Here is a 15,007-nt window from a genome sequence, read left to right as displayed (position 1 = left end):
TTTTCGTGGGGAGAAATCTTGGGCCAGAGAAATCTTGGGGGGCCTAAGTCCTCCCCGAGTCAGCGCAACTGACACTGCGAAGGCCGTAAAGCCTTTGTGCCCTCCCAAAATATCAAGGTTTTCCATAATTTCTAATATTTCCTATAATTGGTCAGTGTTTTTGTACCTTTTTTTTGTCCCCACCTACAAAACTAAGTTTCCCCAAACAATTATCACCCTGTCCACCGTAATAAACTCCCTTGCACATGCTCAATCTGGATACTCTCATTTTTCATTTTTATGGCACTAGGTATTAACCAAGTAACATATATCGATCGCAAATTCTGTCGGTCTCTCTGTCCCGGTTTTGCTACTTTAGGCACTTCCAGGTATGCTAGGACGATGAAATTCGGCAGGCGTATCAGGGACCGGACTACATTAAATTAGAAATAGACGTTTTCGCAATTTGACCATCTGGGGAGGGGGGGTGTTGGTTAATTCGGAAAAATTGATAAAATGAAGTATTTTTAACTTACGAACGGGTAATGGGATCTTAATGAAATTTGATGTTTGGAAGGATATCGTGTGTCAGAGCTCTTATTTTAAATCGCGACCATATCTGGTGACATTGGGGGGAGTTGGGGGGAACCTAAAATCTTGGAAAACGCTTAGAATGGAGGGATTGGGATGAAACTTGGTGGAAAAAATAAGAGAAGTCCTAGATACGTGATTGACATAACCGGAACGGATCTGCTCTCTTTGGGGAGTGGGGGGGGGGGTTAATTCTGAAAATCAGAAAAAATGAGGTATTTTTAACTTACGAAGGAGGTATCGGATCTTAATGCAATTTAAATTTGGGAGAATATCGTGTCTCAGAACTCTTATTTTAAATCCCGACTGGATCCGGCGACATTGGGGGGGAATTGAGGGGAACCTAAAATCTCGGAAAACGCTTAGAGTTGAGGGATCGGGAGGAAACTTTGTGGGAAAAATAAGCACAAGTCCTAGATACGTAATTGACATAACCGGAACGGATCCTCTCTCTTTGGGGGAGTTGGGGGCGAGGGTTAATTCTGAAAAATTAGAAAAAATTAGGTATTTTTAACTTACGAAGGAGTGATCGGATCTTAATGAAATTTGATTTTTGGAAGAATATCGTGTCTCATAACTCTTATTTTAAATCCCGACCTGATCCGGTGACACTGGGGGAGTTCGGGGGACCTAAAATCTTGGAAAACGCTTAGAGTGGAGGAATATTGAGATAACTTGGTGGCAAAAATAATCCTAAGTCCTAGATACCTGACTGATAGAACCGGAACAGATCCGCTCTCTTTGGGGGAGGAGGCTTAATTCTGAAAAATTAAAAAAATGAGGTATTTTAACTCACGAAGGAGTGGTCGGATCTTAATGAAATTTGATGTTTAGAAGTATATCGTGTCTCAGAGCCTTTATTTTAAATCCCGACAGGCTCCAGTGAAGGGGAAGTTGGGGGGCAGAACCTAAAATCTTGGAAAATGCTTAGAGTGGAGGGATCAGGATGAAATTTGGTGGTAAAAATAAGCAAAAGTCCTAGATACGGGATTGACATACCCGGAACGGATCTGCTCGCTTTGGGGGAGTTGGGGGGAAGGGTTAATTCTAAAAAATTAGAAAAAATGAGGTATTTTTGACTTACGAAAGAGTGATCGTATCTTAATGAAATTTCGTATTTAGAAGGGCCTCGAAATTCAGATCTGTTATTTTAAATCCCGAACGGATCCAGTGTCATTGGGGGGGGACCCGAAATTTTGGAAAACGCTTAAAGCGGAGAGATCAGGATGGAACTTGGTGGAAAGAATAAGCTAGAGTCCAAGATAGGTGACTGACATAACCGAACCGGATTTGCTGTCTTTGGTGGAGTTGGGGGGGGGGGTTTGATTCGGAAAAATTAGAAAAAAATGAGGTATTTGTAACTTACGAACGGGTGATCAAATCTTAATGAAATTTGATATCTAGAAGGATCTTGTGCTTTAAAACTCTCATTTTAAATCTCGACCAGATCCGGTGACATTGAAGGGAGTTGGAGGGGGAAACCGGAATTCTTGGAAAACGTGAAAATCGAGGTATCTTACGAATGGGTGATCGGATCTTAATGAAACTTGATATATAGAAGATTCTTATTTCTCAGACACTCTATTTTTAATTCGAATTGGATCCGGGGATATAGAGAGCTGGAGGGGGGAAACAGAAATCTTGGAAACCGGAAATCTTGGAAAACGCTTAGAGTGGAGAGATCGGGATGAAACTTGATGGGAAGAATAAGCACAAGTTATAGATACAAGATTGACATAATTGGTACGGATCCGTTCTCTTTGAGGCAGCTGGGGGCTGTTAATTAGGAAAAATCAGAAAAATTGAGGTATTTGAACGGGTGACCGGATCTTAATGAAATTTGATATTTAGAAGGAACTCATGTCTCAGAGGTCTTATTTCAAATCCCGACCAGATCTTTTGACATTGGGGGTAGTTGGAGGGGGAAACCGGAAATCTTGAAAAACGCTTTTAAATGTGGTAGATACGTGATTGACGTAACCTGACTCGATACGCCCTCTTTGGTGGAGTTAGTTGGTGGGGTTCAGTGCTTTGGCGAGTTTGGTGCTTCTGGACGTGCTAGGACGATGAAAATTGGTAGGCGTGTCAGGGAGCTCCACAAATTGTCTTGATAAAGTCGTTTTCCCAGATTTGAACATCTGAGGGGCTAAAGGGAGAGGAAAAATTAGAAAAATTGAGGTATTTTTAGCTTACGAGTGTTTGATCAGATCTTAATGAATTTTAGTATTTAGAAGGACCTCGTGACTCAGAGCTCTTATTTTAAATTCCGACCGGCATCAAGCCTCTGATTTTCCTTTTAAAGCAATCTATTGATTCTTAGAATTTTGCTAGAGCTCATACCCTATGGGCTCTTGGCTCTACCGACCTCGTCACAAGTGCCATGGACACGGTGCGATTGAGTGCAAGGTCCCTTTCTTCAAGTGAGATTTAAAAAACAAAAATCTATTATCAATGGAATGAAAATATTTCACAAAGAAGTTTCTATGAGATTGTTTCATACATATGTCAAGGATTACTTACAAATTCCTCAGCATTATGACTAAAGTAATCTTTGTGTCCAGTCCAATATCCATAGTGATGAATGAATCCACGAGAAACAGGCAAGTATCTCTTATTAAACTGGCCGAGGTGCCACTTTCCAACAGCAAAATTTTGATACCCTAACTCTTTTAAATATTCAGGAAGTAATTTTATATTCAACGGAAGGCCCCATGATTCTGCTGCATAAATTACGTCATGTTGCATTCCTAGAATTCAAGTTTAAGTCGTTGCTTAATTTTTTTTACATAAAGGAGTATATATATATATATATATATATATATATATATATATATATATATATATATATATATATATGTTTTTATTGCACTTGGTGTTTATCGAGTGACATATAGCGATCGCGAATTCTGTCGGTCTGTCTGTCCGTATGTCTGTCGGTCCCGGTTTTGCATAGTTTAGGCACTTCCAGATAAGCTAGGACGATGAAATTTGGTAGGCGTATCACGGACCAGACCAGTTTAGATTAGGAACAGTCGTTTCCTGGATTCGACTATCTGGGGGAGAGTGTGGGGACGGTTAATTCGGAAAAATTAGAAAAAATAAGGTATTTTTAACTTACGAAAGGGTGATCGGATCTTAATGAAATTTGATGTTTAGAAGGACCTCGTGCCTCAGACTCTTACTTTAAATCCCAACCGTATCCCGTGATATTGTGAGAGTTGGAGGGGGAAGCGGGAAATCTTGGAAAACGCTTAGAATGGAGAGATCGGGATGAAACTCGGTGGGAAGATCGAGCACAAGTCCTAGATACGTATTGACATAACCGGACTGAATGCGCTCTCCTTGGGGGAGTTGGGGGGGGGGGGGTTGCTAATTCGGAAAAATTAGAACAATTGAGGTATTTTTAACTTGAGAACGGGTAACCGTATCTTAATGAAATTTGATATTTAGAAGGAAATCATGTCTCAGAAGTCTTATTTTAAATCCCTGCCAGATTTGGTGACATTGAGGGAAGTTGGAGGGGGAAACCAGAAATCTTTGGGATGAAACTTGGTGGGTAGAATAAGCAAATGTCGTAAATATGTGATTGACGTGACCGGACTGGATCCACTCTCTTTGGGGGGAGTTAGGGGGGTCCAGTGCTTTGGCGAGTTCGGGGCTTCTGGAAGTGCTAGGACGATGAAATTTGTAGGAGTGTCAGGGAACTGCACAAATTGACTTGGTAAAGTCATTTTCCCTGATTTGACCATCTGGGGGGGGCTGAAGGGAAAGGAAAAATTAAAAAAACGAGGTATTTTTCACTTACGAGTGGGTGATCAGATCTTAATGAATTTTGATATTTAGAAGGATATCGTGTCACAAAGATCTTATATTAAATCCCAACCGTTGTTCAGCCTCTAATTTTCCTTTTCGATCAATCTATTGATTCTTAGAATTTTGCTAGAACTCATGCCATATGAGCTCTTGGCTCTTCCGACTTCGTCACAAGTGCCGTATGAGCTCTTAGCTCTTGTTTAAGTTGATAAATGCAATAAATGGAACAGTCTGGAAATAGTTCCTGGAAATAGAATAGTGACGTTAGTAAACTCTGTCATTAATCTAGGAAAAAAAGTCTGTAATTTTTAATTTTTCAAAAGTAAGTAGTGTTTTCCTATTATCTGGGAAAGAATTTGTCCTATTTACACTAAAGAAAATACTCTACTTTCAACTTAAAAAAAAAAATGAAAAAGATGTATCTTCAGACATGCCTTTGTGTTTTAGAAGTAAATCTAGGGAGAATGAATTAGGGGATATGTGAACTGGGCACCAGAAAAGAGGGTAGTCTGTAGTTTTCAATTTTTGAAAAGTAAGTAGTATTTTCCTATTATCTGAAAAAGAATTTGTCCTATATAAACTAAAAAAAAATACCCAACTTTCTATTAAAAAAAAAAAGAAAAAGATATAGCTTCAAACATGCCTTTTATGTTTTAGTATAAATCTAGGGAGAATGAAGTAGGGGGTATGCGAACTGGGCACCAGAAAAGACGGTAGCAAAAGTAAGTCTATTTTAAGATTTTGGACTAATAAATTAACTGTTTGAATCCTATTAAATTATAATTATTAGTCATGCCAAAAAATTATACATTTTAGAAATAAAAATAAAAGTTAGCTTTTTTTAAAATAATATGTTTAAAAATATAACAAATATTTTTCTCTTGGAAAGGTGGTTTCCAAAAGAAACCACCTTTTAGATACAGGGAGTTAAGCACAGCCTAACTGTTTGTTTGAGGTGTAATATTGCACTAAGAAGAATAAAGGTAACGGTTGTGCGCAGTGGAACGCAAAACTTATTTCAAGGTCATAATATTTATAGTCGATATTTCAGACGTTCCAGTATCGTTTGACTCGACTTAAGTATATTGCATGGTATGATGCCTAGTATGCAGTTGAAACCAAGGTTTGCAAAAACATAAATGAGTGTTGCTTGAACTAGTTTCAGTAGACTTGGTCAACAGTTTACTGTGCCTAATGCCAAATCTAGCAATTGGCTTCACCTGTTTTAGTCATACCTAGCTATGTCAATGCATTATACTACACCTGTATGGATTGGATGTTTTCCAGTCATAATTGCACTCCTTGAAGGGGTGCATAAGGGTGTTCCATAATATTGATTGAGTATTATGCCACTAGATGCCAGTGCATCAATGTTGGGTGTCGGAATTTGCAAAGATCCATGAAATCCAACGTCGTTAAACCCCTGAAAAATGGTGAATTTAAGTGAATTTTAAAAGATTCTGGCGGCATATAGTGTGATCTGCAGATTAATTAGCAATCAATGATACTTAACATCTTGGAAAAGACAATGCTTAATTTTCACGTTATATTTCTTGTAAAGATTTTGCAGCCTAACCCCCTCAAGCTAAGCACATGCAATCAATAAGCTAATTTTTTGTCGCTCCTACTTTGACTTTCAAGCCATTTGGAAGTTTCGCTTTTATTTTAAACGTGTTATATTTTTATTTTCAGTCACATAAACAGTTGAGAAATCAGCGATGTCTATTAGAGGAAGCATTCTTTGTAAAAATTGGATTTGTCTTCCCTTTCTAGATTTTGAAAAATACTTTTCCTTGGTATTTTAATTGAAAAAAAATCCCTCCCTAAATTTTGAAAAAAGGTGTTTGCCCTCCCCCCTCTAATTTCTGTGAATTGACTTCACCTGTGAAACGGTGGTTTGAATATCAAAATTGTTTCGGTATATTTTGGAAGACTAAAAAAAAATTTTTTTTGTACAAACAACTGGTCTTTAATGACTTTCAAAAAACTAAAGCCTATTTTTCACAATTTCCACTCTTCTTAAAATTTGTATTATGTCTTTTAGCTGATAAACTGAGTTATAAATCATAAATATGCTATTCCAACGACAATCCAGAATCATAGATTGTGTATTCGAAAAATTGGCTGAAAAAGAGAATTGTGATTTCAGCTTTATAAATTTTGCAGTTTTCAATTCAACAGCTCAATTTTTAAAGACCTATTATTTAGCATAGCTCCTTCAGAGTCCTTGAAACGCATCTAATAGGTAAAACGGTACTTATAGCTTCGACACTCAAGAAGGGAAGCTAGGTTAATCCTAATGAAAAATACCAAAACATGATGAAAATATAATGCTTCAGAAACAAATTTGGGCTATATATTTGCATATCAGGGAAGGGGTGTTGGTAAAGTATAGCGGGTCTGTATGCAAGATGTGTTAGCTACAATTATTCTGCATATCATCAAGTATGAATTGTTTTCTAACTTCCCGCTGACCTAATACTCCACCCCCACACCTAGTGGGCAAATATACAGCCTAAATTATATAAGTCCAATGTATTCTGCCACCCGCCACTTGTTTTCCACCTAGTTTAAGCTAATTGTCTCTAATACAGACAGATGGAAAACCAGTTCTACTTAGGTTAAACTTAAAAACTTATTATTAAGTTCTACGGTAAAATTTATGTCATATTTTTAATGTCAAACCTCACTTTTAAATTAGATTTTTAAAAATGGATTCAACAAGCTTAGAATGAGCAGACTATGTCTTTGGTTACCTATCATATTAGACTAAGTACTTTTTTTTAAAATAAATCAACTACTTTCAAACGGGACTGAAATATTAGGAAATTTTCAGTCCGGCTGAATAATGAAAAACCGTCAAAATAACAGTTGCTTGCGGGTTTACTGGGTTATCTATACTCTCTGTCTCGAATGGTCTTAATGAAAACCTAGTAGACTTATTCGCTTAACTGGGGACTTATTCCCCAGGTATAATCTATAAAAGATAAATAACAAGTACTTATTCTTCAATTTTTTTTTACTGAATCATAACGGACAACCATGCAATTAACAATATTAATCATGTTTATTCCAATGTAAACCCATCTTCCAAACCTCTGAAGATGTGCCAAATTTCACAATTAATGTACCTTTTTGTTGGATGCATTTAATTTTCTTTCTTTCCATTTTGGAAAAGATTGGATTTTTTGTTTACATGTAATGTCACTTGGTCTATCTTGTCCTGCATTTTGTGGAGTTAGCAAGTGCAAGACAACTAGTTCAAACTATCAAACAGTTCGTGGTAACGAACTGTAGTAAGGAGCGACCCAGCTCAATTGTAACCAAAACTCTAAAAAGCGGAATTTTGATATCAATAGTTACATCAAAAGAATTGTATTTTAGTGCTGATTTTAAATATATAAGTTTCATCAAGTTTAGTCTTACCCGTCAAAAGTTACGAGCCTGAGAAAATTTGCCCTATTTTAGAAAATAGGGGAAACACACCCTAAAAGTCATAGAATCTTAACGAAAATCATAGCATCAGATTCAGCATATCAAAGAACCCTACTGTACAAGTTCCATGCTCCTATCTACAAAAAAGTGGAATTTTGTATTTTTTGCCAGAAGACAAATCACGGATGCGTGTTTATTTGTTTGTTGTTTTTTTCTCTCTTCTTTTTCCCAGGGGGGATCGTATCGACCCAGTGGTCCTAGAATTTTGCTAGAGGGCTCCTTCGAACGGAAATGAAAAGTTCTAGTGCCCTTTTTAAGTAACCAAAAAATTGGAGGGCACCTAGGCCCCCTCCCACGCTAATTTTTTTCCAAAGTCGTCGGATCAAAATTCTGAGATAGCCATTCAACAGTCTAAAAACTTTCTAACTATGTCTTTGGGGACGACTTACTCCCAAACAGTCCCCGTGGGAGGGACTGCAAGTTACAAACTTTGACCAGTGTTTGCATATAGTAATGGTTATTTGGAAGTGTACAGACGTTTTCAGGGGGATTTTTTGGAGGGGAGGGGGTTTGAGAAGATGGGGTTATGTGGGGAAAACTTGCCATGAAGGAATTTGTCAAGGGGCAAGGGGCCATCATTTGCATGATGGGGGCGCAGCATTTTCTAGCATTATTTAAAAAAACAATGAAAAAATAAATATGAAAAAGTTTTTTCAACTGAAAGTAAAAAGTAGGATTAAAACTTAAAATGAACAGAAGATATTATGGGTTCACCTCCTCCTAATACCTCACTCTTTACGCTAAAGTATTTTTAGTAACTTCAACTATTTATTCTACAGCCTTTGTGATTCAGGGGACAAAATCTAAGCTTTAGTGTAAAGAGCGAGGGTATTGATGAGTGGGCGAACTCTCTCATATACGTAGTAAAAACAACCGAATATAAAGTTTGTTACGTAAACTAATTCATAAGTTCTGTATATCTTTTACTAATGAAAACGTTCGCAAAAAACTAAAAGTTCTAGTTGCCTTTTTAAGTACCCAAAAAATTGGAGGGCAACTGGGCCTCCTCCCCCTCCTTTTTTCTCAAAATCATTCGATCAACACTATGGAAAAGCCATTTAGCCAAATAAATAAATATGCAAATTTCGCTTTAATTATTCATCTGCGGAGAGCCGAAATCAAAATATGGATTAACTAAAAAACGTTCAAAAATTAAATAAAAACAAGTTTTTTTAACTGAAAGTAAGGAGCGACATTAAAACTTAAAATGAGCAGAAATTACCTCGCATATGAAAGAGGCTGTTCCCTCTTCAACGCCCTGCTCTTTACGCTAAAGTTTTTACTGTTTTAAAAAGTAGAGTTGAGAGAAAGAGTCAAACTTTAGCGCAAAGAGCGAAGCGTTGAAGAGGAACAGCCCCTTTCATATACGGGGCAAATTCTGCTCGTTTTAAGCTTTAATGTCGCTCCTTACTTTCAGTTAAAACAAACTTGTTTTTTTATATTTAATTTCAAGTAGAAATTCTTTTAAATTCTGTTGTCATTTATTTATCGTTGAACGCTAAGAACGATAATAAAAAACACAAGGAAATGAGGATAAATGATAGGGTTTGTCAGGTAAGTAAACTAGGAATGCTCGAACGTAACGTCATACATCAAAGCTTTGCTCGATTCTAGCTTCGTCTGTTGACATAAACGTTGACATTTTTCAAACGTGACGTTCCATCGATAATGACCTTGACCGAGAAAAAATGGCAAAACAGAAAAAATGGACAATATTTCTGCCATCGGAAGACAAGGTTTTGTCGGCAGAGTTGGTTCGACTGCTAAAGCCGTCAACTGTACAAAAGAATCCTCGTTTTGGGGCTATAATTTAACAAAGATTAAGATAGATAGACTACGTTTTACGGATGGAGATTTCAAAAATTTTGGCTTTTGACCATCTCTTTTGGGCCGGACGGAAAACAGATCGTTCCTGATAAGGGTAAGAAGTTGACATGAGAAAAGAATTAAGGAAATTGGGATTTCATTTGAAGAAGTAACGACTGACTCTGAACATATTAGGGTAGAGGAGGAGCGTGCGCAACTGTGTTGGTCTTAGGTCGCTTGGTGCTGCAATAAGGTGTTTTAAGTATAACCTTTTGAAATTAATCCTATAATAAAATTTTACCAAATCATCGGCAAGAATGAACACAATATTCGGTCTTGAAAAGGCTTCAACGCTTGATAAAAATTCCAAAACAAAAACTGATAAGCACACATATTGCTCAAATTCCATGATTGTCCAGTCGAAGACTGTGTAATAGAAAATGTAAACAGTTGGCACAGGAAAAAGCATTCGTTCGCCCATCGCTGGAAACCAAACCCGTTTTGAGGCACGTTACTCTGTGCTACCAGTTTCAGTTGCAAATAAAGAAGCCGCGGCGAAAAGTCTACTGTATATCCGAATAATGAAATCGGCAGTGGCGCTAATTTTAATGGGGGGATGTCTCCCAGAAAGCTGCTTCCTCCCCTCCCCCTCCTAGATTGTGAAAAATCACTTTGGTCAATGTTGGCATTACCTGAACAATTGTTTTGGGTCATGAAACTATTGTTAATAGATGCATTTTGACTTTTAGAACATCTTTTCTCTCTTGCAAAACTCACCGTTATGGAGTTATTATATATTTGCACATTAGGGGAGGGGGGTAAAGCATAGCATATATTAAATACAGCAATGGTTAGTTTACGTATTTAATATATGCTATGCTTTACCCCCAACCCCCTAATGTGCAAATATATAGCCCAAATTTGTTTCTAAACTATTACAGATTCGCGATTTCAAATATCCGATCAACGAAAACGGAAATGATTGCAATTCTATATGTATAAATACAAGAATATTTGGGCCGGAATAACTCCATAACGGTGAGTTTGCAGTAGTTTTGCAGGAGAGAAAAGATGTTCTAAAAGTCAAAATGTATCTATTAACAATAGTTTCATGACCCCAAACAATTGTTCAGGTAATACCAACATTGACCATCACTTTTTTTGCATTATCATTGAAAAGTGCTTTTATTCGTATAAATACAACAAAATTGCCACCACCCATCCCTCAGTGGCAGATCCAGGGGGGTGCCCCCCTAACATAGTGGTAGAATAGTGATTGGGACCGCTTGCTCTGGTTTGGGTTGGGACGAACGTTATTTTTTTGTAATTGGTTTTTAATTATTAAGACTGTTTCTTTTTTCAAACAAGTTTGAAACAAGGTTTTAGTTACTTTGTGCTGTCTCTACTAGATTTTACTAATGACGCATACAGCCAAAATATATTTAATTAACTTTAGGTTTATCAAGGGAACATGTCCGTATTAAAAATCTTCATTTCGTAATAACAAGGAGGAGAAATTGTAATTGCAGAGGCTGTAGAAATGATATTTCAGGATTGTGCTGTCACAACGGGGCTAAGAAACAAAATATTTACCTCGTTGTACTGTCAAAAATTTGTTTTCGGGTCTTGCTATGGCACTGAGGTGAAGAATTGATGTCATTACTTTTTTTGGCTGTCTGTTTTGGTTTTTTGGGTTTGCTTTTTTGGCGAAGCGGGGAGGTTTCTACAACATTGTTGTTTTTATGGGATTTGTATAATAGAAAGTAAATGTATGAGAAGTGCAAAAATTATTGATTTAAGTTTTGGATTTTTGTGAGCAAATGATGGTCACTTTACTGCCTATTTTTATCAAATTAAAGCTCTGCGTGATATGACATATCACCTCCTCTGTTCTTCCTTAAACACTAAAATAAAGGCGAAACTCTTTAGAACTTTAATAAAGGTTCGTAAAAGTATATACTTACAACTAAGTATACGAGTCCAAATACTCCTTTAATGGTCTGAGTAATCATTTAAGAAGAATATATTTTCGAAAAATTATTCATAAAAGAAGGTAAATAATTATGTGTTTATTTTCTAGCTGGTATAGATGGGTCTCGGAATTCTCAATTTTAATCAGTAGAATGGCATTGATTTTTTTCGAACATTTACTAATAAATTGTTGATAAAAAGTCAAAATTCACACAACTTGAGTTAACCACGGAAACGGAATTCAACTATAATATTACTTCATAATTTCTGACTTTCTCAATGCCAACCAGTCACAGAATATAGTTAAGTTTGTGTATAGGGGTTGCATATATTTGTCCGTAAAATTGTCTAAGCTCCTGTATATACCGCTTATGATTTTTATGCTTATTTTGATACATGTCATCTAATCATATTTCTGCGATTAGTTGTCTATAAATCAATATTCTTACAGGCCAATTCTCTTACTTGATGCTAAATCTGAGTAGAATTTCAAATTTTTATTTTTATGCTCAATAGACATATCAAGATTTAAAGTTTGAATTGGATATCCGAAAGTATCAAGATTAAAAAAAAAAAATAATTAGAAATCTCCACAGACTGAAACCCTGAGAATTTAAATCACCAATCTGTACCTATCAAATACAAAGATAACAAACACATAATTATTTGTTTTCTAAGAAGCATTTTTACTCATATACTTAGTTTGTAGCACATACCTACATGCATCTTTATTAGAGTTCATATTTTTCTGACGATTTTGGTCTGACAGGACTAGCCATTATAAACATTCACTGAAATATTAAGGTAGACATCGACCGTGTAATAAATAGATATGGCGGGAATGGAAACAGAGATATCGACTGTTCCTTATGAAAATGCCACTTCTGTAATTTAAGTGAAATATATCAAACTTTAAAAAGTGGAAAGATGCGCTACATAGTTATGATAAGTAAAATTTTGATTAATATATTTTTTAGATTTCGTCAAAGTTGACTCTGTTTATAAAACATCATTTTTAGAAAGAAACGGTGATTGGTTAATGCTTTATTGCCCTTACTTAAACCTCCGTTTTAAACATCTTCTATGCATTTCTATCTCTTCATTCTGTTTTTCTTGCTACACCCCTAAAAGAACTAGTTTTTAATGTTTAATATATCTTTTACGAATATACAAGTTGTATCTTGATCCTCATTTCCTACTCTTCATTACTTTCATATTTAATATGCGATGCTGCAGAGTTAGGCGACATACTAAATAATTTAACCTATACAGATTGTAACAAAGAGTACATGACCCCAAAAGATTGTTCAAGACCGATTTTTTGTAACAATAAAAGCTTAACTCACTTGCTATAATGGTCAGAAGTGCAAAGGAAAAAAGTTATGCAGAAAATATTAAATATCATATTTTTTATAGATGGTGAACAGCTTTTTTACGGCGGGTGTTTTTTATAGCTTACAAATTTTTGTGTCAACATTTTTATGCCATTTGAATTTCAACAGATTAGAACTTTAACCCTCAACAGATTTTAGATTAAATTTACGACCATTTCCACTCCCTACCGACGACATATAACTGCCGAGGCTCCCTTTAAATTAAGGGTATTTATTAAATTAAGTTTATAGAAGTAAGTTATTATCCCCCCCCCTTAAGGAAAATCCTGGATCTGCCCCTGCAACCCCTCCGTATTTGGAAAAATATGTTTCTTCTATACATTTCTTTAAGTTGACACAACGGAAAACCAGATTGATTGTTTAATATATAATGAATCTAATTCCTGGTAGTCACAGACATTTTAGTTTTTCAACATTATAATGGTAGAAGATAAAACGTTTAATACGTTTCACGAAAAGCGCAAATTTCGTATAGACATATCAATGAACAAGAATGAGGCACAATTTAATAAATTTTTATGCTTTTCAGATAAATAGAACTTGTCATTACTAATCTTCAAAAGTATTAAGAAAAATTAACATGGCCTACATACAATTGACATTGAAACGTTCCCATGATCGGCGGAATTGAACTACAACCCCCACAATCTCATGGCGCAGTTACATCCACTGCACTGTCACAAGGTACTGTAATAATTTCTAGGATAATGAATGAGCAAAAACCATACCGTCCCTGTGAAAGCAGAGCATATAAAACCGACTAACCGAAAATCAAACCAGTAAATGAAAATGTGAAAAACTTATCTTTCAAAATGGCATAGGAAACAGGATTTCCACTGGTGTATTGTCCGTAAAACGCTAAATGACAGCTCAAAGATGGTATCAAACCCATGGTAACCCTTAGAATCCACATTTTGCGGTTTGTGGAAAAATAGAATTTGGACTGCTAATTTATTTTATTGAAAAATGCACAAAAACTTGCACAATCATAGGCATGATGCATGAAAACAACAAGTATCTTAGCTTTAATTTAGAGAAAATAGGTTTTAATACCTTAGTCACTATTATACTTACTATCATTGCAGCAAAATAATCAGCAGAATATCATAAATCGCTACAGAATTCAAGAAAAACATTTAGTTTTTCTCTGCATTCCATTTTAATGGCACTCGGTATTTACCAAGTGACATATAGCGATCGCAAATTCTGTCAGTCTGTCGGTCTATCGTTCTGTCTGTCTGTCGGTATGTCTGTCTGTCCCGATTTTGCTACTTTAGGCACTTCCAGGTAAGCTAGGATGGTGAAATTTGGCAGGCGTATCGGGAACTTAAAATTAATTAAATTAAATTCAATTAAATTAAAAATCGTTGTTTCCCCGATTCGACCATCTGGGGGCAGTGGGGGAACGGTTAAATCAGAAAAATTAGAAAAAAATAAGGTATTTTTATCTTACGAACGGGTGATGAGATCTTAATCAAATTTGATATTTGGAAGGATATCGTGTCTCAGAGCTCTTATTTTAAATTTCGACTGGATCTGGTGATAATGGGGGGAATTTGGGGGTAACATACAATCTTGGAAAACGCTTAGAGTGGAGGGATCGGGATGAAACTTGGTGGGAAAAATAAGCACAAGTCCTAGATACATGATTGATAACCGGAACGGATCCACTCTCTTTGGGGGACTTAGGGGGCGGGGTTCAGTGCTTTGGTGAGTTTGTTGCTTCTGGAAGTACTAGGACGTTGAAAATTGGTAGGCGTGTCGGGGAGCTGCACAAATTGACTTGATAAAGTCGTTTTCCCCTGCTCGACCATCTGAGGGGCAGAAGGAAGAGGAAAAAATATATATATATATATATATATATATATATATATATATATATATATATATATATATATATATATATATATATATATATATATATATACAATTAGGTGTCGTAGGTAGGTAGTGGAAAT

At 36.0% G+C, this 15,007-nt stretch overlaps 1 protein-coding gene across 2 annotated transcripts in view; it reads right to left on the bottom strand.

Annotated features, from left to right (window-relative positions):
• The window catches only part of LOC136043121 (arylsulfatase B-like), a 43,697-nt gene extending 33,543 nt beyond the window's left edge, over positions 1–10,154 (bottom strand). Inside the window, exons 1-3 of one of the 2 annotated variants that reach the window (XM_065728057.1) lie at positions 9,986–10,154; positions 5,647–5,806; positions 3,091–3,317 (exon numbers count right to left, since the gene is read on the bottom strand). In XM_065728057.1, the coding sequence (XP_065584129.1) occupies positions 3,091–3,317; positions 5,647–5,806; positions 9,986–10,153 (555 nt within the window). In that variant the 5' untranslated portion in view covers position 10,154. The remainder of the gene's footprint in view (positions 1–3,090; positions 3,318–5,646; positions 5,807–9,985) is intronic. The other variant, XM_065728063.1, reaches the window with a different exon arrangement.
• Positions 10,155–15,007: the final 4,853 nt, after the last annotated feature.

The sequence above is a fragment of the Artemia franciscana genome, chromosome 2, assembly GCF_032884065.1.
Source record: "Artemia franciscana chromosome 2, ASM3288406v1, whole genome shotgun sequence".
Lineage (NCBI taxonomy): Eukaryota > Metazoa > Arthropoda > Branchiopoda > Anostraca > Artemiidae > Artemia > Artemia franciscana.
This window is presented reverse-complemented; position numbering and strand designations above follow the sequence as displayed.